General features: G+C 43.5%; 1 protein-coding gene across 1 annotated transcript in view; it reads right to left on the bottom strand.

Annotated features, from left to right (window-relative positions):
- The window catches only part of adgrl2a (adhesion G protein-coupled receptor L2a), a 97,943-nt gene that overhangs the window by 44,846 nt on the left and 30,654 nt on the right, over positions 1 to 22,443 (bottom strand). Inside the window, 2 exon segments of the mRNA XM_079740533.1 lie at positions 5,640 to 5,749; positions 12,780 to 12,993. Of these exon segments, the coding sequence (XP_079596659.1) occupies positions 5,640 to 5,749; positions 12,780 to 12,993 (324 nt within the window).

Below are 22,443 nucleotides of genomic sequence, written 5' to 3'. Positions count from 1 at the left end.
AAAGAGGAAAAAGAAACAGGATACAAGAAAGCGGGGCCATAGACACTGTCACCAAGGCATGCTATGGAGGAGAGTTTGAAAGCCAGGCGATATGAGGTTCTGCTGAGTAGCCAAAGCACCCAGGGAAGTAGGAGAGTAAAGAAAAAATAAAGGAAAAAATGCCCCGATTGGAGGCCGGCCAATATGCCCCCTCTTTTGACTGTGTGTGTCGGGGGCTGCAGCTTGTGTGCTCTTCTTGTCTTTACCTTGCTGTGAATGTATGTGTGCTTTCTACAGTCTCCTTTCCCCGGTCGGCCGTTAATGGCCTTTTGGATTACAATGGCGGGGGGGCCTTTGAGTTTACAATGGGGCTGGGGCCTTAGCTGGGGCGGGGGTAAAGTCTCCTAAGGCAGTGGGTATTTTGCATGAGGAGGGGAACGGGGAGAGAGAGAAGGGGGGGGGGGGGGGGCCACCATGAGAAGAAAAGGTAAAGTTTTTACAACCAGATGCCACACGAAAATAAATAAATAAATAAACAAGGAGCTAGGGTTTGGATCGTGTCTTGTTATTTACCTTTTTGTTCCACTTCTATTTTAAGCGTTGGTAGAGAGAATGAAAAGAGAGTGCAGGAAGGGGGAGGAAAAAAGAGAGTATTATGAATTAACATCGCTACGAATACATAGACAAGACGACACGTGTTATGAGACGTGGACACAGACGGAGGAGACCTAGTTAGGGAGAGAGAAAAGCAGCAGCAGACAGTCATAGGGAAGGCAGGAAGCTTCTGTGCACCATGAAGGAACAAAGCTGCAAAATTAGAACAGATCTGTAACAGCCCCAGGTATTAGACACGGGTAGGGGGAGAGATGCCGCGCTTGGTTTATAGACAATACATGTTTCTAGTCCATTATTAGCTCCAGCAATGGCGCTCATGTGATTACTCACAACTGCAGTTCAGTTTAGTAAAAAACAATTTTAAAAAATTTAAATTATATATTTAGCGAAAATTCAATTAATTGCATTTGTTGAAGGGATGCAATTTAGTTTATATCATGGGTTTTCTGAATTAGTATTCACTTAATCGTTAGTGATAATAAATAAGTATTTTAATTGCTCTTTACCTAACTTGGTTCATTTGACTTTGACACTGGCAAAAAGGGCACAACATAATATGTTAAGATTATTAATGTAATTTCCCCACAGCTATAAACCAAGCCTAGCATCACAGTAGAATAAAATATGGGAAAAATAGGTATTACAAATTACAATTGTCATTAATTAATGTTTTACTATGTTTGATATTGCGTCCAATTAGTCTGACATTATCCGAATTTGACTACCTTGTGAAATGCAATAGAATCGTATACATAATGTACAACATATCATGCATTGTTGGCCTCTATAAAAGGCCTTTAGCCAGGCGTTGGTTTGATAACATATGTGGGTTTTGTGAATACTTCCATGTCAGAAAATAATTACAGAAATCGGAAATAACAATAACAACTACCCATCTAATGGTTCACACCATGCTTGTTTTGTTGTTGCAATTAAAACGAGACACTTGTCATTATTTATACAATAACACCTAAAGCAGTAGCATGTCCTGAATAGACAGGACAAACAACAACCAGATAGATATACATATAAACACGACAGACAAAGGCTCTCAAGACCCATGACCTCGGTGGCAGCTAGTAATGGAGAACGATATCCGTATGTGTGGTGAAGAGGTGTGTGTGTGTGTGTGTGTGTGTGTGTGTGTGTGTGTGTGTGTGTGTGTTTGTCTGTATGTGTGTGTGTGTGTGTGTGTGTGCGTGCAGTGAAGAAGTGTGTGTGTGTGTGTGTGTTTGTCGGTGTGTGTTTGTGTGTGTGTGTGTGTAGTGAAGAAGTGTATGTGTGTGTGTGTGTGTGTGTGTTTGTGTGTGTGTGTGCGTGTGTGTGTGTGTGAAGTGAAGAAGTGTGTGTGTGTGTGTGTGTGTGTGTGTGTGTGTGGGTGTGTGTAGTGAAGAAGTGTGTGTGTGTGTGTGTGTGTGGGGGGGGTGTGTGTGTGGAGTGTTTGCTGTAGCTACCTAAGAGATCAAACACTAAGAACAAGTAAACAAATTAACCACAGTTGACTTCTCAGAAGCTGCAATGGTGAGATAAAAGAGGAGAGGGGTAGGGGAGAGGGAGAGAAAGAATTGGTGGGAGCGAGGAAGGGGTAGAGAGACATAGAACGGCAGAACAGAGAGAGAGTGAGAGAGACAGAATTCTGGAAAGAAAGAAAAGAAAACACATGACAGAGGACCTGACAAAGTGAATAAAAATGTGAAAAAGAGAGAAATGAAAAAGGTAATCAGAGGGCGGCTCAGTGCAGCGAGAGACAGTCAGATAGCCGGTCTCCTGCAGATTGCACAGAGGAAGGGAAAAGAAGTAAGTTAATTTGAGAAGAAAGAAAACAGCATCAGGGAAATAGACATTAGAGCCATGCCCACCCGTCCCATCCTCCCTCCCTTCCAGACCCTTCGCTTTTTTTCTAATAGTGGTCGGGCTTCCTTGTTTATTGTTGTTGCTTGTATTTTCATCTCATCGCACCGTTTTCGAGGTATGACCGTTTTAAAGCAAGGGCGTCTTAGAGGCAGTCCTGTTTTTGTTTTTGTTTTTTTCGTATTTTAATGGACAGCACACCCTCGGTCTGCCCTAATGGTCCCAGGATCCTTTTGAATGGGAGGTAATATGTTTTGGGAGTCGCTAGACTGGTCAACTGTCTGCTTTCTTCTCGTCTAAGATGTCTGCCGTCTGCCACAGACTTAATTAGGGACTCCAGCATTGTTTATACCAGAGAGACTTACGTTTGTATATATATATATATATATATATATATATATATATATATATATATCACTCAGTATACACAAAAATTAAGGAATATATATGAATATATATTAAACAATCCATTTTTGTAATTTATTCCTATTATCATAAATTATTATTAAATTAAAATTATACAAACGTAGCTTAGTTTTAAAAAAATCCTGAAATGTTGACACAAGCTGTCATGATGCATAATATTATATTTTTTCATTCCACATCCGCATAGATGATTTTCATATTATTTTTGTGGGCCAGCAAAGGTAAAAACTCTGCCTTATGATCTATCTTGTGATACGTAACTGCTTTATTTTTAACCCTAACATGGAAGATGATGAGACTTTGCAGGATCTCTTGATTTATTTGGAATGAGGACACTTTTCTTTCTGCTCTGCAGTGGCTCTTCAGCTTATACGGGGATTTATACTGTTCTTCTTGCTTAACAACTTAACAACCTCGCATCCCCGCAAATCCAGCAGGATTCTAAGCTTTTGGACCGCCGCAACGTATTTAATCACCAGATCTTCAGCATATGATCAATGTTTTTGCGTCATGTGCATTGATTTGGCCGGGTACTAAATCTCAGCTAGTCAACTCGTCAGTACGACATTAACGTTAATGCTGCTTCCCACTAAAGAAACATAGTAGATATGAGTTATTTAAACAAGGGTCAATGTTAACAAGGGTAGTGCATGTCAGCTATTATGGGTGGGATAAAAAAGGGATTGGTTTAGGGAAATATATAATGAGACATTTTTCAAGCATCACATTTTACACAGGTGTGAATTGGGAAAGACCAGGGCCAGGTTTTACACTTGACTGGATCGGACTGGGCAGGTTTAGACTGGGGAGGAACACTCAACATATTAAATAGGTGAGAATGGGGAAAGACTGGGACCGGATTTTCCACTTAACTCGGTTTGGACTGGGTTTGTTCAGACTAGGGGTTGGGGGAGGGGTCGGGTTGGGTTGGTTGGGGTCACTAAGCACTTACCAGGGCAGTGGCGATACGACACATTCTGGATTCTTGCTTCTATTCTGGTCGAACATGAAGGACCTTGAGAAGCAGAAAGATGGGGCTACAGATATGGCGTGATTTGCACCTCGGAGGAGAGTCACAAAAAAACTCCTTGAAATGTCATGTTTGAGTGTACGTTTCCAGCCGGAGCCGGCATTATTTGGGGAATGTTATATTGGACCAGGCTTGGGTACTTTTGACTGTCTCCTTGGGGAGGGGAAAAGGCATAAGTCAAAACATAGCAGGAGCTGGACACACAAGTGCACCTTGAAGCTTATCCGACCATTAAGGCTTGAGATAATACAACAGGAGATGGGGTCGATAATTCACTTCACTAGGAGGCAGAAGGGGAAGCTGTGTGTGGAAACAAAAACCAGCTGAGGAACCAAACAACAGCAACAACCCCGCTAGGAATATTTAAAAAAAAGGAACATGCAATTTGCCAGTCCTTTGTACGACACAATGCAATAATCATCGTTGGTTACTTATTATATTAAATACAGGGTGCGTGTTGCCGTCGAGAGCTTAACCTTTCAGCTTGGAACAAGTTTCAACAGCTAATGATGTCCACTCCGGTATTCTGATTTAACACGGAGACGGAAAGCCCAGAGGGACACACTGCGCGGCCTGGATCGCGGCCGGCCAGGATACGAATGACGATGTAGGCTAAAGGTGCATAATTACTACAACATCATTAGGTTGAATTTCAAATGAACACGCGTGTAAACGGATGTGTGCCGAATACAAATCACGTGTCTCATGGAGCAAATCATGTTTCAATCTTATGCTGGTGGTGTGAATTATATTTTATGCCCTGCCATTTTATTCACTGTTTCTTATTTTTGTAAGGGATCTGGCATTAGCGGTTTTGACACTGTCTCCCTGCCCATTTCTTTTCTTCTTTTGATAATGCTTCTCGAAATGCATTCTAATTTGGGAGCATTAATCAGCTTCAAAAGGTTAGCTGGGGGTACTTGTTCCAATTTCTTTTCCCAAATGAACGCAGGGCAAATCGACAAGATGGCACGGGGGAAATTGGATGGCAGGGACTGTGTTGGCATCCAGTGAACAGAATACAACGTTCACACTAACTCATTGTATTCGATATTAGCTTGTTGACTTGTGAGAGAGGGAGGGAGAGGGAGAGAGAGAGAGAGAGAGAGAGAGAGAGAGAGAGAGACCAAAGATATGGAAGCTATTCGGCTTTCCCTTACATAATGAAACATCTGTTAGCAGCACATTTCAACACCTGTTGCTGGACTGGAGAGCATTTTTCTACCCATTAAGATGAGCTGCGCTTCTCCGGCTTGGTGGACTTCGCACAAGAACCCGGGAGTAATTAAAATATGTGTTAACACCTCTCACACACCTAACCCTCCTCGCCTTATCGAGGCGCTTGGGTGACCCCTTCTCTTCTACACCCAAACCTACCCCCACCCCGTAACCTGGGTTTTAAAAGTCGGCAGGAAACACGGAGCACATCAATAATAAAGGCAGTACAGAAGAGGAGCAAAGGCTTCCTAACGGGTCATATTTCATGAAAACTTCATGGAGCGATGCAGATGGAGGAAGATACTGAGCACAATGGCTTGTTTGAAGTGAAAAAAAGACAGAGAGAGAGCGAGAGAAAGGGAGAGAGAGGGATTGAGAAACTGTGAGCAGAGAGGCGTGTGGTGTGTGGATAATAGAGTGATAGAGATCTATAAAGCAGACAGGAGAGGCAGAGACTTAAGGTGGGGTGGTGGCGGTGGGTGATGTTGTTTTTAAATCCGGATTTAGGCGTCATACTCACTGTAGGGCACACACTCATACTGGACCTCTAGGTACTTATAGGTCCCTGGGCAGGGGTCGGGGAACACATCAGAACCCGTGATCACGATGCACTGGGTTCTGTTGTTGCACCTGGGGAGCAGACAAGCAGAAACGACAACTCATGATCTGGAATCTCAAAGAATGTGGACGGGATTCATTGCCCACACAGTGAGTTTGCGGAGGTGTGGGTCCAAGTGAGTAACACGAAACAGAATAGGGATACAAGATTAGACACAAAAAGATAAAAAATATAGAAAATATTACAATATATTATATTATATAGATTAAAATAATAAAATGTAGTAAATAGGACAAAAACAATCAAATAATAAAAAGATATATAGAATAACCTTAATTTAAAATAATAATCATAAATAATCAATCAATAGTATAAATGTAAAAAATCCAAAAAAAAGAAAAAGAAAATATAGAAAATGTTAGAAAATGTATAATAAAAATATCTAAAAATATCTGAACAACATCGTACAAATATAGAACACATCAAGTGTGCAGTTAAAATCTACAATAGCATTTGATCCGAACCATCAAAGCCGGTCATACAATTAATTAAAATATCACACAGACAGGGTAATAGCTTTCCCTCCCGTGAGCCCTTGTCCAATCGGTGGCAGCTAAGCCCTCTCCTACTGTATTTACCCATGAATGGTTTTCCTTCTGTGTGCTAAACCTATAACCAGTGATCCCCCAGTCATAATCCACTCCCCCTACCACACACACACGGGCAGAACCAGAGCCCCAACAGAACCAGAGGTATCCTCCGTAGCTCCGAGGGGGAATTGGAGTTGACCACCCCCTTCGCTGAACTGAAATTGTGATAATGACATCAATAGCCACCTCTGCTACCGAGGGAGATTAGAATTCTATCGGTGTTGAGAGGCGGCAGGATCGATGCCGCGGCGTTCTGCTGATCTAGCAAGGCGACCCAGATAACGTTTGTTTCTTCTTATCGCCGTGCCGACGCTCTCGTTTACAGTGGATCATTGGAAAATGTATTAGAGGCTAGGGTTGTATTGGTTCTCCAGGAGTAAGACGCCGGCCCCTTTGTGGGGTAGGGGACCAGGAGCCAGGGCTAAGACGTCTCCTCAGAGGCTTTTTAAAGTAATGTTGAATCGCAGTGGGGCAGGTGCCAACAGTTAGCCAACGCTGAGATGGAAGCCGTGTGTACCCGAGACTCTGATAACTTATGTGTTTTCAGATTGAAAATGTCTTTATATAATTTTGTATTATTACATTTTAATTGCTTTAATTGATTTATCTATATATTTTTTCTATTGTGTCAGGATGCCACGGTTAAGTTAATAGTGTCCATCCATCTTCTGTCAAATGACATGCAATTCAAGGTAAATTAAAAAGCAATTGAAGGCAATCGTAGAGTTTTGTCCCGTTTTTTCTTGGTTGTTTTTCTACCAGGAATGAAAAACAATTAATCACACAGCACACCATTTTTTTTTATTCCATCACTACTTATCTGGCTGAATCGCAAAAAAATATGTCAGAGGAAATTGCATTTATTATATAAAAAGAACAACAGTGATTTGTTTTCTTTGACATTAGTCAAACCCGAGCTCGATAGAAATCCAATTCAGAAAGCCACACAAAGTGCGTTTGTGTGTCTGTCTGTCCATCTGTCTGTCTGTCTGTCTGTGTGTGCATGTGTTTCCATGTGCCTCAGGCAATGTAGTTTAATGGCCTTCCTATGTGTTAAGTGATGAGGGTATCTGCTCAATTGTTTATGAAGAAAATCTATTATCACTTCAGAATTAAGATATGCTGGCTGTTGTAACGTGATTTCAAGCAACGATAACACTCTTGTTTTATTTTTTTGCTCGGTGGCCCACTGTAGCTATATTTCACGTTGTCATTTTGATGATTCCAGTTCTTTTATTTTTACTTAAGCATGGCGGCCAGGAGTAATATAAATTAAGGTGCTTTGCCTAACAGATTGCGATGAAATAGCTAAATAATTTCCTGAGAAAGATGGTGCCGTGAAACAGAATGATGTAGCAAATAAAATCCCCGACGCTAATATGACACAAAGCTGTCAACGTTGTTCCGGCTAATGTAGCCAAGACAAAGGACAGGGTGGGAGAAATAACTCACGTGGATAAAATATTCAACCGTATTTACACGGGGACTCTGTGTTAGTATAAGTGTTGATGGGCCCTTCTGATGTATTGCCCTAATTTTACAGCCAGGCTTCTGGGGACCCTGATCTATGGGAGTGTGTGTCTCTGATTCTGTCTCATCTGTAAGAGTGTAAGCATCTCCCGAGACCAATTGCCGAAACCCAAATGACTATTCTATGCGTCCTGGCCGCCTTCACTTTGGCAGGGAAAATGTAATTGAAAATATTCCCATGCAAAGTTTCACCTTTTCAGGCCTCCCAGGGCACTCGTCTAAAAATGCAGACTAATTAAATATATGTAAAATATGGTATTTTATAGCTTTGAATGGTCAGAGGCAGTGACATAATTAAGTATGCTAATAATAAATAATACACGCGAAGAGAATGGCAGCTTTTGCATGTTTTACGCATTCGTTCTTTCTATCGGGTCCATCTATCTGTAGCTCTGCGTATCTATCCATCCATCCATCTATCCACAGCCAGACGTTTGTCTATATCTATCTATCCATCCTTCTATCCATCCTTTCATCCATCCATCCATTATCGCGCTGATGAACACAATGATTTCATAAGACTTGATTGAAATATTTCACGTGATACGAGTATTTAAATATGTTAATATGTCAATATTGAAGCACTTCAGCCGAGAGAGAGCCGTTCCAGCGAGCGCTCACTCCCATTCTCCTGGCCTCCATCTTAGCTACTGGCTGGTTAATCACAGTGAGCCATTCCAAATCTAATCCCTGACCTTTCGCAGGAGCCAGATATTAGCACAATTAAAGTGTCATAGAAGATGAGCTCAGATTTCTTGCAAATCTCCCCCTCAAAATGAGCTCCTGACAGCAGGGAGGGGGTGCGATAAGATGCCAAGGAGGGGGGTAACTGATAGCACTCCTGATACTATGCATCCACATGCAGTTTAACCTTTCCCTCCGCCGTCATAAAGCATGTCAAATAATAATTGGACAACGAGATAAGGGGCTAATTGAATAATAAATTACCTTAAGTGAAAAAGAAGAAAGAAAGAAAGGAATGGCCTGTGATGGCGAGCTCTGGAGGGGGGACTACCTATCGCTTTGGTGCCTACCAAACAAATCATAGATTTGTTTTCCCTTCTTTGTCCAGCTGTCCACACTGCGTGAGTTTTGATGGCTTTCTGCAGGCAGCCACTCTATGTCTAAGAAAGGAGGCTTCAAATGGTCCATAAGCAATTCTAGAAGGGGAAATAACATGAGTGACTGGAGCACATTACAAACCCGAAGAATAGGGGGAAATTTACTTCCTGTTGCTCCCAGTTTGAATTTCAATCAAATTAGTGTCTGTTAAACTCAGAGTGACCCGTCTGGCTCCGTTTCATCTGAAATGCCGATGAGGTTGATGCCACAATTATCAAGGCAGGCATCTCTCTCAAGAGGCCAGCCTGTTGATCGGAGACAGCCGCTGAAAAATTAAATCATTTCCAGCGGACCCCCGGGAGCCCAGCGGGCTTGAGGAGAGAGGGGTGGGGGGGGCTCGGCTAAAGAAACAATGCGTTTCAAAAAAGCAACGCACATACACAAACAATCACGCCCACATAAACACACACAAGCATACGAAGGCGCATACACACACACACACACACACACACACACACACACACACTCGCGGGCGCGCATAAACACAAGCACCCAGGTTATGAGCTTCTCCTTCAAGCGGGCTGGTGTAACGACGTTACAGGAAATGGGCAGTTATAGATTAGCCAATCCCGCATTTGAATTTCAACTCCCGACCCAATATCACAGTGAGATAATCTGGGAAGTGGTAATTACCGTCAGATGCTAGCGTTTATGCTATATTTATTGACGCTGGCAACAATACTCACTGGGGTTGTCCAGAGGCCGTTGCCTGCGTTTTGTCATGTTATAAGATATCAACCCCTGTCTACATTTGACCTTTTTGACATTTTCTTTTTTTGTTCGGGATAAGAACTGCACTGCCGAAAACCTTTTTTCAAAAACGACTGCAATAGCAAAGTAATAATATCTATGTGGAGAAACCTCAGAAGAATTAAAAATGCAATTCAAGAATATTTTCCTCGCCCCTGAGGTTCATACAAATTTAAAAAAAGAAATGTCCCATCAAATCCAATTCCGTGGATCGCATTTTAATCACCACTTCATCAATGATACAGTGAGAGGAGAGCGAAACACATATTTCCATTAGAGCAAGTTTTTATGCGTCATGAATTTTGTCCACTTCCAGTAGAAGCCGGGCAATTTATTCAATCTCGATCTGCTTGAGCCTGAAATAGACACATACGGCATATGTACGCAAGGACAGCATGTCCAAGACAATGTCCTGTCATCCGGAAACAGTGGGCCAAATCTCTGGAGAGCCACGCTAAGCTCATCACTGCACTGTTCCCCAACTCCTCCCCATTTAAGCCGCCGCTCGTCATTATTATTAGTGCACATAATAAATAAATAATTTGGAGAGCAAAGGGAAGGAAACTCATGCAAATCCGTCTGATCCAGAGTATCTCCCATCCACTCGTAATGCTAGTAATGCACATTGCGTCTGTGTCTGGAGGGCAGTCTTTCATTGATTATTCGTGTTAGTGATACACTCTTTGTCAAAGCCATGATACACAGGTCAAGACGAACCCTGGCAATGTTGTTACAGTAATCAATGATTCCGTAATTGAATACTTCGGAGAAGCTCATTAGCCGTCCAAAAATGGAATCAATATTTACGAGTGACTTATTCCCCATCTCATACCTGGACGCAATCTTTGTCTTTTTTAGCTCGAACGATTAACCAGGAACTGGAGTGTGCGGCCTTCATAGCTTATTCCTGCCTAATAGGGGGGGCCCTCTTTGATGGATACACACCGACACACACATACACACACACACACACACACACACACACACACACTCAACCACAAACACACACACACAGCCAACGCCGGAGTAAAACGTGAGTTGCGATCTTCCTGGCGAGAGACTTCACTAATTTAGCCGGTCCTGCACCACTCAGGCAGGCTGGGTTTCGGCGGTGACAGCATGACGAATCTCAATCCATCACTTTTACACCAACAACTTCATTAGTTCAAACTGTACCGCCATGCAGTTTCACATCTGCCAGGGAGGTGTCCGACGTGAAGTATCTCCTGCACACGTTATTACCCACTAGAGTCGACTAATTGCTTGCAGCTGAATGTTCTAATTGAGCCACAGTAGTCCTGAGGATATTTTCATAAAACCATTGTGCTCATGAATATAATATGCCTGGTCCGATACAAAAAAAACACTCACACAAGTTGAGCCAGAAAGAGAGAGAGAGAGAGAGAGAGAGAGCCAACGGGATCTATTGAGGCCCCCGATCCAATTCTCCACACTCCAGGACTACACTCAATTTAGGGGTCTCTGCTGTTGTCATCACCCAGTACCCCCTCCTCCCTCCCTTTTATTTTATCGCCTGTGCAAATTAAATCTAAATTAGTAGGTCAAAGTAATCATGAAAAAATACATTTAAACAACTCCTGGGCAGCTCTGGAGACAGTCAGAGAAGTAACGGAAATATTACAAAAGGGGGGATAAAGGGAAAATATTCATCTCTGGAGGGGAACGCATTTCACCCCTATGAGGGATAATATTTTTCAGCTGGGCGAGGGAGCGCAGACAGCTTAATACTGACTGGCACAGATCAGCCTGCTGGCTATTTAATGCGACACCCATACTCCCAAGCAAGCATCCACGCAATTATTTCGACCACAAATGCACCGTCGATAGGTCGGAATTGTGCAGTCCATTTCTAAAAATAAAAGGAAAAAAATAAATAAACATTCCCTAATTACTCCCATGTGCGCTATTTCAAGTCAGGGGACGATCGCACTATTAGGAATACTACATATCTAAAATTATGCAAAAGAGAGCGGTAGTTAATTAAATTCGGAAAATCCTAAAAAAGATGTATGCTCATGCCATGTCAGCCCTCTCCCTCCCCAGGTTGCTGGGCCAATGCAGTTTGTGAGTCGAGTGTGCAAGTGCGTGAGTGCGCTTTTGTGTGGGCGCACACAATATCTGGGGGTAGGGGTCTTGCCCGACAACAAAGGGGCCATGAGCAAACTCTAGTGTGCCCCCCGCCCCTAACCCCCCCACCCGTAAGAAAGAGGAGTGTGTGAGTCAGCGATCTAACTTCATCAAACACAGCTTGAAAATAAACCCTTTAAATACAAGAACTCAGAAGGCAGTATTATTATTTCACTATTTGATATATCTCTATGTATAGAAATATTTTTTATGTACGTTTTATTTCCCTAGATGGGAGCGGCACATTTGCTGACAGTCCCAAACCCTCCAATATCTCTTCTTCTGCCGTGCTTGTGTGTCTTCCCACCCTGTCCATGTTGACTCCCAAGGCTTCCCAGTGTGACGAACGGTTTCATGTCTAAGGCCTTGAGTATGTGTCAAACACTGTGTGTGTGTGCGTGCATGTGTGTGCGCGTGTGTGTGTGTGTGTGTGTGCGTGCACGTGTCTGTGTCCATGCAGCTGTGTAACTGAAGCACGTTTGTGATGTATCGTACAGGCGGTTTCTTCAAAGACACTTAGCTTATCGCGGGTGCATCAAACCGTCCATAATCATGCGACTTTGTGCACAGAGTATGCGTTACACTTCCTTGATTAGCGACTTAAGGCTGTGGGTGTGTGCGGTAGGCATTAGTCTACGGTTGTCCCAGTTGTCCTCTACAGTCGTCACTGTCGCTAGTTACTTGAATGTACTGAAAGCTAATAAAATGGGCTGCTTGGATTTTTCACACTGTTTTAAACGCATGACCTCGCAAAGCTAACATTTTCCCGATATATTGCGAACATCGGGCTCGCACCGTCCCCGGAGTCCGGCCGGGGCCCGACCTCTGGGGCCCCCTGCTCTCTGCACCTCGGACATCCGACTGGATATCGACGTAAAAAAAACTTGGCGCGGTGGTTTACCTTTGTGTCATGATCTTGTAGGCGTCGGGCAGGTAGCAGTTGACGTTCTCCATCTGGAAGGGGTCGGCGTCGCAGATCTTGTCGTCCGTCCGGCCGTAGTTGGCGCTCTCGATCATGATGACGTCGCTCCCCGGACAGCGCAGGTCGATGGGGTAGCCCTCGCACGACAGCTCCCTCCGAACCAGGCCGAAAGGCAGGGCCGCACGGCTGAACCCTGCACGGGGGAGGGAGGGAGCGGGGTGGAGGAGGGAGGGAGGGAGGGAGGGAGGGAGGGGGAGGAGGGGGATGGAGGAGGCAGGGAAATAGGAGACAAAGAGAGGATTGGATATCAGTACAACGAAGAGATCGGAGGGAGGAGTGTAACATGGGGGAACGTGGGGACGATAGCACAGCATCCGATGGTCTTCTCTTCCAGCACGGGGGTTGTGTTATTATAACAGAGGAGTTTACGGTACGCCCTATGCGTCAGGACCGAGACGTACTCATAATGAGCACATTTCTGCTCTTGCTTACTGCTTCGTGGGTTTTTAAGGGGTAAATGGTGGTGGTCATTATCTTGTGTTTCAGCCATTCATTCGTTCATTAATAAATAATACAAATGTATTCATTGCATTGCATTGTTTATATGCATATATTCAAGACATGCAAAGCGCTGGACATAGTGAGTGTGTGTGTATCCTCAACTACCAGTGTGTAGCAGCACCAACCTGGGTGCTTCAGATCACCTGGGTGCTGCACACCCACTGTATGAGTCATTTGGTAGCAGTACCAGTCCTAAAGTAGGACTGGGAGTCCTTATTTGGTTGGGATGGATCAATACATTGACTGGTGTCGGCCAGGCCGGTGTTCCGGTTATGTTTTGTCCGTCTACCACCCACATGGCCTATTGACTGGCTGCTCGTCCTGAATCACAATCTGTGGTCAGGCCTAGAACCACCACTATAATGATCAACAATCACTCGCTGGATTAAAGTCTCTACACCAAGATGATATATATAAATAAATGTAAAAAAACCAAACGATACGGTAAATATTCAAATATAGTACGGGAATGTTTCAGATCGATACGTGTAATCGTATCTATGCCAACTTGTCATTCAAAAGCATCCATCCTGAGCTGCTGTCATTGGCATTCGTGGTCTATTCTGCGATACCCGTTTTAATCTGGGAAATGAAGCACAACAAGCATCTGTACAGCATGAGACTGTAATTTAATCCTCAGCACTCGCAATCGAAGACCGTACTGTTTGAAAAGGCAAGGGCGAGCAGACTGAGTCGGACTGTGTGTGTGTGTGTGTGTATGTGGGGGGGGGGGGGGGGGGGGGGGGGAGAAAAAAAGAAAAGTGGAGGAAAAAAATCAATATTGCGCCTTTGTGTTCAGTAAATGTGAATACAACCAAATAGCAGTGTTTAGGGTTAAGTGAACTATTTTGCTAAATTTTCTCAAATCCCTATGAATATCAGGCTTTACCAGATATACAGGGACAAAGTCATGTCCTACTCCAGAATAAGGGCACATTTGATCAGTCCAAGAACTACCAGAATGTGGAATGTAAATAAAGATCACAACGGACACACACTCACTAATTACTGCCCAGTATCCAAAGAATCGAAAAGCTCAGACATGACATGGCATCTGGCTTTTTGCACCAATTTAAACTCCTGTCTTTATTTCTTTTTGGTCGTCCCATATTGGTCCTGCCTCATGAGGTTATCTATGTTTACAAGCCCTCAACGTACCGAAGATTTGGTTTGCATTCCTGGGGTCAGGCAAACGCCAGTCTTGCTTACATGGTAGTGCCGAGATCATTCTGCAAATGGGGTTGACATGGCTGGTTTGACCTGCGACTCCCCCCGAGCAAAAGGGCTTGGGAGACCTTGAGAGGGAGAGACACGTAGCTCCTAACTGCTCCTGAATTAGCTGGTTGCTGCCCTTGGTGGTGGATATCAACAGCCATGTGTGACTGTAGGGGTGCATGGTCAAATGTTGCATGAGTTCACAAGTTGTAAGGGCTTAAGCTAGCTATAGAGGTTCCAAAAGGGTAATATAAATGCTGACTATTTAATTAGGAAGATTGTTCGCTGTAGCAGACCATGATGACTTACCCGATGTAAATATTGTTTAATTTATTGAGGCTTATGTCTTGAGTAGACGATGCATATAGTTCTATTAAGGCCGTTTTACAGCCATGCTCATGTGCTCGGTTAAATCCATGTGTACGACTTTAGATTGCAACAGTGGAGGCTTTGTCAATTAACTACAACTGCAATTATACTGCCTGGCTAAATGCTATGCGACAATTATAGGGAATTAACTATCTATATTGTACACACTGTTGTACGCCAGGAAATACAACTGGTATTTTTCCGATGGAAAATACATGTTGTACACAAATTTGCACTGCCTGAACTTTGTGTACCAATCAGTAAGTATTGCTTAGGTGCCCGGCGCTTTATTTGAAGTCGAGACAGATCCAAGAGGGTAAACAACAGCTAGGCCTATAACTCCTTACAATCTGGCAGCTGTCTTGGTTTATCTTGACTCTCTGGAGCTATTTGTTGGGAAGCTTACAATCAGAAGGGCAGATCTGCTCTGTATCCCTTCACTTTTTTTTTGACAACTTCTCTCATGTGACCAATGCACAATAAAAAACGGAAGGCTCTTAAGTTAGATTTTTCAACGTTTCTGCTCTGTAAATGCATAATGTCTAGTACAATTTTGTAGAGGTGTGGAGGAAAAAAAACCCAGTGGTGTGAAATGTAAACGCGGTGGTTGAGCAACGGGACTTGACAGCCAATCTCAACTTCATCAATGTGTTCCACCCTAGTTCCATCAAAAGTCAGAGGCGTGCCATAACTACAAGAACCTATGTTATACATCAATCACTGCCAAATGGCAACTTTTATACCCAACCCTGCTTTGAAATTACCCTCTGTATAATGGAGACATCTGTCTGTTTCCTTTCTTTTCATTACTAGAAGAAAGTTCAATACAAAAAGCCACATATGGAGCTTCTGACACAATTAAAAGCTTTGTACTTGCTTCCCTCCCCTGCCATAACAACTACTCACCATAAATACAAATAATGGACTAATGATGCAAGTTATGGTGGTAAACAAATGTCACAAGCACATTTTGGCGGTACAGAAACTTCGGCCGTATTCTTTTAACTTCTTCTTCCTCCGATCCGATGGCCTTTATCGGGCAATGATCTGCATTTGCCTTACTCTGGAGGTCACACGGATCAATCTTACAGCAGTCATGTACCTCTGAGTGGGGATACATAAGGGTTCCATTGACCCACTTTCTGCTTGGAAGCGATCTGGATCCATGCAAATTGCCTCCAGAGTTGGAGTTCTCCAGAATCACTAGCCAAACCAAACCCATGCCCAGTGACCCCAAAAACACTGTTAAAACACTTGAATCAGTCCGTAACGGCTTTAACCCCCCAGATTCTGTTTGCGTGATTTACTAGTGATTGGGTCTGTCCCCTTAAGTAAAGGAGCAGAAAGAAAATGTGTACAAGATGAGACTTCCACTGAACCTAGTCTAGCGGCTTTTCCACTCTGCTGATGACAGGGTGCAGTAATGATAATGCATTTTCCTGTGAAAACCACTGGAAATCAAACAAAAGTCTGCTCGTCCAATGGATTCACCAGCTGCGCTTTTGCATCGTCAAACAGAGGCATTTTATGTTCATAATGTTATGTTCATAATTTTATGTTCATTCAGCTACAGGAACATCTACAACGTAATTCACTGTTTGAAACATTCCGATCTGGTTTCCGCACTGCCCATAGTACAGAGACAGCATTGTTGAGGGTAACCAATGACCATCTCATCTCTGCAGATTCTGGATCCCCCGCCCTTCTCATCCTCCTCGACCTTTCAGCGGCTTTCGACACTGTCAACCACCATATCCTCCTAAGCCACCTCCACACCGACATTGGCCTTCATCACTCCACACTGGACTGGTGCACCTCGCACCTCGCTGACAGGACAGAGTACGTCAGCCTGGGATCTGCCAGGTCCCAAACAGCCTCGTCACTTGATGTCCCCCAAGGATCTGTCCTAGGACCCCTGCTCTTCATTTTATACATTCTGCCACTGGGTCGTGTCATCAGCCGACACGGCATCTCTTTTCACTGCTACGCCGATGACACTCAGTTGTACCTGCGAACCGACCCCCACCTATGCTCTACCCCGGTCCCTTCATCATCATCTGCTCCCTCTTCACCATCATCTCTAATCCTCTCCAACTGCCAGGAGGAGATTAGGGCGTGCATGAGTCACAACTTCCTCCAGCTGAACAGCTCTAAAACTGAAGCCACACAAATTGGCACCCCTCATCAGGTCCAGTGATCACCCATAACCACCATCTCCTTCTCCAGTCAAGACATCCCCCTCTCAACCACAGTTACCACCCTCGGTGTGAAGCTGGACCCACAACTGGCCTTTGCAAACCACATCAAACATCTGTACAAAACCTGCTTTTTCCATATCAAGAACATTTCTAAAATCTGGCCCTTCCTCACTTTCTCTGACGCAGAGAAACTCGTCCACGCCTTAATCTCCTCCAAGCTTGATTACTGTAACAGACTACTCATTGGTATACCCAATAAACACCTTCAGAAACTTCAATTCATTTAGAACTGCGCAGCCCGAACTCTGATGAAAGCCCGCAAATACTACCACATTACCCCCATTCTTCAGAGCCTCCAGTGGCTCCCCACAACCTCATGAATTCAATACAAGATCATCCCCATCACCCACCTTTGCATCTACAGCAACGCCCCGCAATACCTCAAAGACCTCCTTACCCCTCACTCATCCACCCGTAACCTCCGGTCCCAAAGCACCAACCTCCTCCATCAGCCCCGCACAAGGCTTCACACCATGGGAGACCGAGCCTTGTGCTTCGCTGCCCCTCACATCTGGAACTCCCTCCTCTCACATCTGCGAAAACCCCAGTCTGTGAACACTTTTAAAAAAGGGCTTAAAACGTTTTTGTCCAGGCAGGCGTTCTTAAATTGTCCTTAGATATTTCATAATTCAATCTGCACTTCAACGCCTCTTTTAAGTGTTTTTATTAATGTATTTTACAACTGGATTTGAATGTGTTATTGCCCTTAGTGTTCTGTTATTCTGTTTTTCGGTTTCTGTAGCACTTCGAGATTATTTTATGAAAAGTGCTTGGCATTTTTCTTTTAGTTATTATTATTATTATTATTATTATTATTATAAAAAACAGCTGGACCAATTGATCAAGCCCTGTGCCAAACTAGAATTTAATCCGAGCCTCGTATGGTCTTTTTTAGGAGTCAGGCGTGAGGAAACAAAAATCAATGCATGCAGCGATCTAACAAAACCGATTCTTGATTTTGATCTCAATAACGTGAACAATGTTCTCTCCCTGTCAGCGGTGTGGAAATAATGAATCCTCCTCCCCAAAACCCTAATAGTTGAACACATTGTGCTGCATAAGGGCACACGTATAAAAATACCAGAACCAGATACCGCCTCCTTGAAAGACGTCAAAAATGTCTTGTTCAACCACAGTGTTCGATTGCATGTTCGAGGTGAAAATTTTCTTAAGGAGCGCGTGCTTATCAATCGGATACCTGAATGAGTGTGAATCACAAAGAGATGCCCCTTCTGGACTAATTAAACAGCACTCGTGCAGGATCAAGGCATAGTCAATACAATCTATTATGTGGAGGCTCAATCCTGTGTCCATGGCAACCCCTTGCAGAAGAGCCATAATTGGCCAGATCCCTCCCATCATTGTTGACACTCTTCCTTATCATGCATTCTGGTCAGCCCCACATCTTACCCGAGGAGCGTTTCAATGCCTTGATGCCAGGGATGTAGCATACATTGCACTCAGCAGTGATCAGGCCTGTGCTGGAGTACAATGGCAAGCATTCAGTGAGAGGAGCAGAACTCCTCCTTCACACAGACTGTAATTAACTTACTGGCCCGAGCGTACAACATTGAATATGGACCCATTGTTAAATCAAAGGTGTGTGTGTGGGGGGTTAGGGGTATATATACTGTATATATATATATATATATATATATATATATATATATATATATATATATATATATATATATATATATATATATATATATATATATATATATATTCGACTGTGCATTTTTGACAGCTCCATTTATTTTTTTCATTTTATTTTTTTTCCAACATAATGATCACTCAACCTTTAACATGCACTGATTGTATGGGGTTATTAATGCTAACTTGCGGCTAATTGATTTTGATTGGTGCCAAAGACCTCTGTTTCCACGGGTTGAAGCACTTTATTACACTAATAGAACGCTTCTATTTTACCCCCCCCCCCCATCCATGTTGGCATTTAGTATCATGTTCAACCTTTCAAATGACATTGAGCCAAAACACAAACTGCAGCTACAGAACAAAAAAAGGCCTTATATGCAAGGGGGGGGGGCAATTAGAGTCCGTCTCCCCGGTGCTGTAATGTTTTAATTCATTTTTTGCCTTCCGAGCCAAATCAATTGGAAAGTGACCATCTGCCAGGACGCAATGTCACTGAAGCGAAAGTAATGAACAAAATGTCTTCCAATTTCACACAAATGACGAGTCATTAAGACCATCGGCTGCTACCTCGAAGCGCAGCTCCATCCAACACTGCCGGACATGGCGATTACACTGTTAACCATGCGTGGAAACCACTAAATACTGTGTGTGTATACCGGTACACCCTTTTTAAAAAACAGCACTCATTTCACAGAGACACAAGATGACCAATGCAATTGATACCGCCGTGGCCAGATACCGAACGCAGGCAGCAGAAACGACAGGCTCCGTGGCTCTGTGGCAGCATAGACGTCTCGCCTACAGTTAATGCTTTTCACATAACATTACTCTGTGTACCTTGAGGTATACAAGCTTTCAGAGTTATTCTGAGGGGGGACAGAGGCAGAGGGCTGATCAAAAGACCCATTCAGGCACTCCCACCACCGCCATTGTGGTGCGCAGACAAAAGAGAGATCCCGGATTATTTTGATGTGAAACCAGATAATTTTTTCTGTCGAGATCCGATGAGGAAGTGTGACCGAGGCGCCAGCCCAATGCTTGTCGTCCGCCGTGAACGCATCCCTTTGATTCTCCTCGGCCCGGCCTGATGACGGCTGAACAACGGTCTGTGAATGAGCGAGCATTTCCACCATTATTCTGCGAGTCCGTAGGTACAAGGCTGCTTGCTGGCTGACTCAGGGTGAAAGGACAGTGTGAGCTATAGAAACTTGGCTGAAACCACAGGAAACACAGCTTGGATCCCCATGTTTCTGAGGGCCTACCCTTCTCGGCCAAGCCAAAGAAACGGAGAACTACAAAAATAATAACGAAGCTTGGCTCTACCCCACAGTGGCGAGCTCCTTAATCCATAGATCCTTTACAACAGCATGTGTCATACCGGAGATGGGCCCACACAAGGAAGTAAAAGGAAGACAAATATTCAATATTTACAAGCTGAACGAAACACCGTGCTTAACAGCAGGGCGCTGGGTGGACAGAAGACTAGAGCATGCAATCAGCCCTGTTTTTTTCCCCCCACCTAACTTGGCCTGTACCCGGACAAAATCCTGCCCAAATCTGGACAGATTTGACCGCAGCGTGGGGTCACCCAATCAGACCAAAGCCATGTGGCGCTTAAATAAAAATGTGTTTTTAATGTTGCAATATATTTAGAACATTCATTATTAATATGGATCATCTATTATTTAGAACACAGCGCTTCTTGATTAAAAGAGGCTTTATGGCGCTTTATTTAGAATGAGTCGTTTGCGATAATGACCTCGTAATTAGATCTTGGATCCTTAATGATCACATCTGACCAGTGCACCCATACGTCCAAAGTCCTCCCTAATGTGTTGCTTTGGAATCCGATCGGATTATGTGTTCACACACTGCACTAATCCAAATGGGCGATGACCATCACAACACATAGATAAACTGTATTATAAATATCATACATACTACTATTTTATTAACAAAATTGCACTACTAATCATAACAACAATATTTGTATTGTTTAAAATGTAATATTTACTCTAATAATCATGACCATCATAACGGTCGTTATAGTAATAACCACAATAATTATTGTTGACGTTGCTTTGCCAGAAATAAGTGAAGGGAGCGAGGGGATGGGTAGAACCAGTGACTTGACAGGGAAGAGAACGGCCGCTGCAACGGGAGCAGGGACACAACTCATTTGTATTCCCCAACCTATCCCATTCACTCCAGTTCATCTACATCCCTGCTCCCTCCACAGGCACCCCAGGGGGGCTATCAGGTGCGTCTTTGATATAGGTACACAGGCTCTGAAAAATATCTTGTCATTCATCTCTGGATAGACATGATGGGGGAAAAGAAATCCTCTAGCTGTTTGTTCTCCTTTGGTGCTCGGATGGGATTTTCTTTTTTTTCTTTTCCCAAAAGAAATTTAGCCTGTCAGGGAGCCCTCTGCTGCCAGCGTTTCTAAACAGAAAGGCAGGCCCACACGTGGGGCAAGAGTGGTTGTCTGCACAATTTGCATCATTTATTTTTTCACAGTGTGCCTAAGCAAGGCTGAAGTTACAACGTACATACGAAACTTGCCATACCTTTGGCAAAGAGCTAAAAATCCAAGTCTGTTAAAACGTACTAGCCGAATTCAAAATCTCTCCTAAATGTATTCCTTTTTCTTTCGCCGTGTTCAATCATGTCATGTATTCAAACAGATACAAGATGGATCAAGTGTTGCAGATGAAATGGTAATGCCGTGCACCCGCCAGAAAGTGAGCCTCATCAGATTCCATGTTCACTTGGGTGGAAATCAACCTTAAGGCCTAATTAAGCCCTAACGGCCTGGTCAAGGTCATAAATTCTCTTTTTTTCATAATGCATTATTGACTTCACATCATCATCTGCCCATGGCGGATGACTGAACTCACACACAACAGCACACAATGTCATCATGTCTCATATTGGCTATCCTCTGGATATGTGTGTGTGTGTGTGTGTGTGTGTGTGTGTGTGTGTGTGTGTGTGTGTGTGTGTGTTTGTGTGTGTTTGGGGTAGGGTTGGAGGGGGTCAGGTCAAGCAGAAGGAAAACAAAAAGGACGTTATCACAATTCAATTTCTGCAGTGACTGTCACATGGGAAAACCCTTCAGTGACCCAGAAGAGGTGTATCGATGAGCTGTATGACTAGTATTTCTACTAGAAAACAATTACTAGAAGCTGCACATAGACTCTCAATGAGTCAAATATTGTGGAATATTGAGAATGACATTCAGTTTTTTTTTATGCGCCTTGAAATGTGAACAAATAAGGACAACAGGAAATTTTTAATTCATCTTCAAAAAAGATTGTCGACACATAATCGAACACCACTCCACTCGAAAATGGTGCTGTAAGCGCCATGCTCTTGACCATGATAATGGCCTCGTCCTATTTGAAGGGAGAGACTGTACCAGGCAATAGCCGTTCAATTTATTATTTTAGACAAACAGGAACTTTGGACCCGATTACTCCCGATTGCCTTATTGCCGCGTGCACCACTCGTTATCGCGTCACCCAGAGTGAGCTCAAGGCCCGATCGCATATCATCTTGTGAGGAGTTGCACGGCTACATCT

Source organism: Pollachius pollachius, assembly GCF_949987615.1.
Source record: "Pollachius pollachius genome assembly, chromosome: 7".
NCBI classification, from domain to species: domain Eukaryota; kingdom Metazoa; phylum Chordata; class Actinopteri; order Gadiformes; family Gadidae; genus Pollachius; species Pollachius pollachius.
This window is presented reverse-complemented; position numbering and strand designations above follow the sequence as displayed.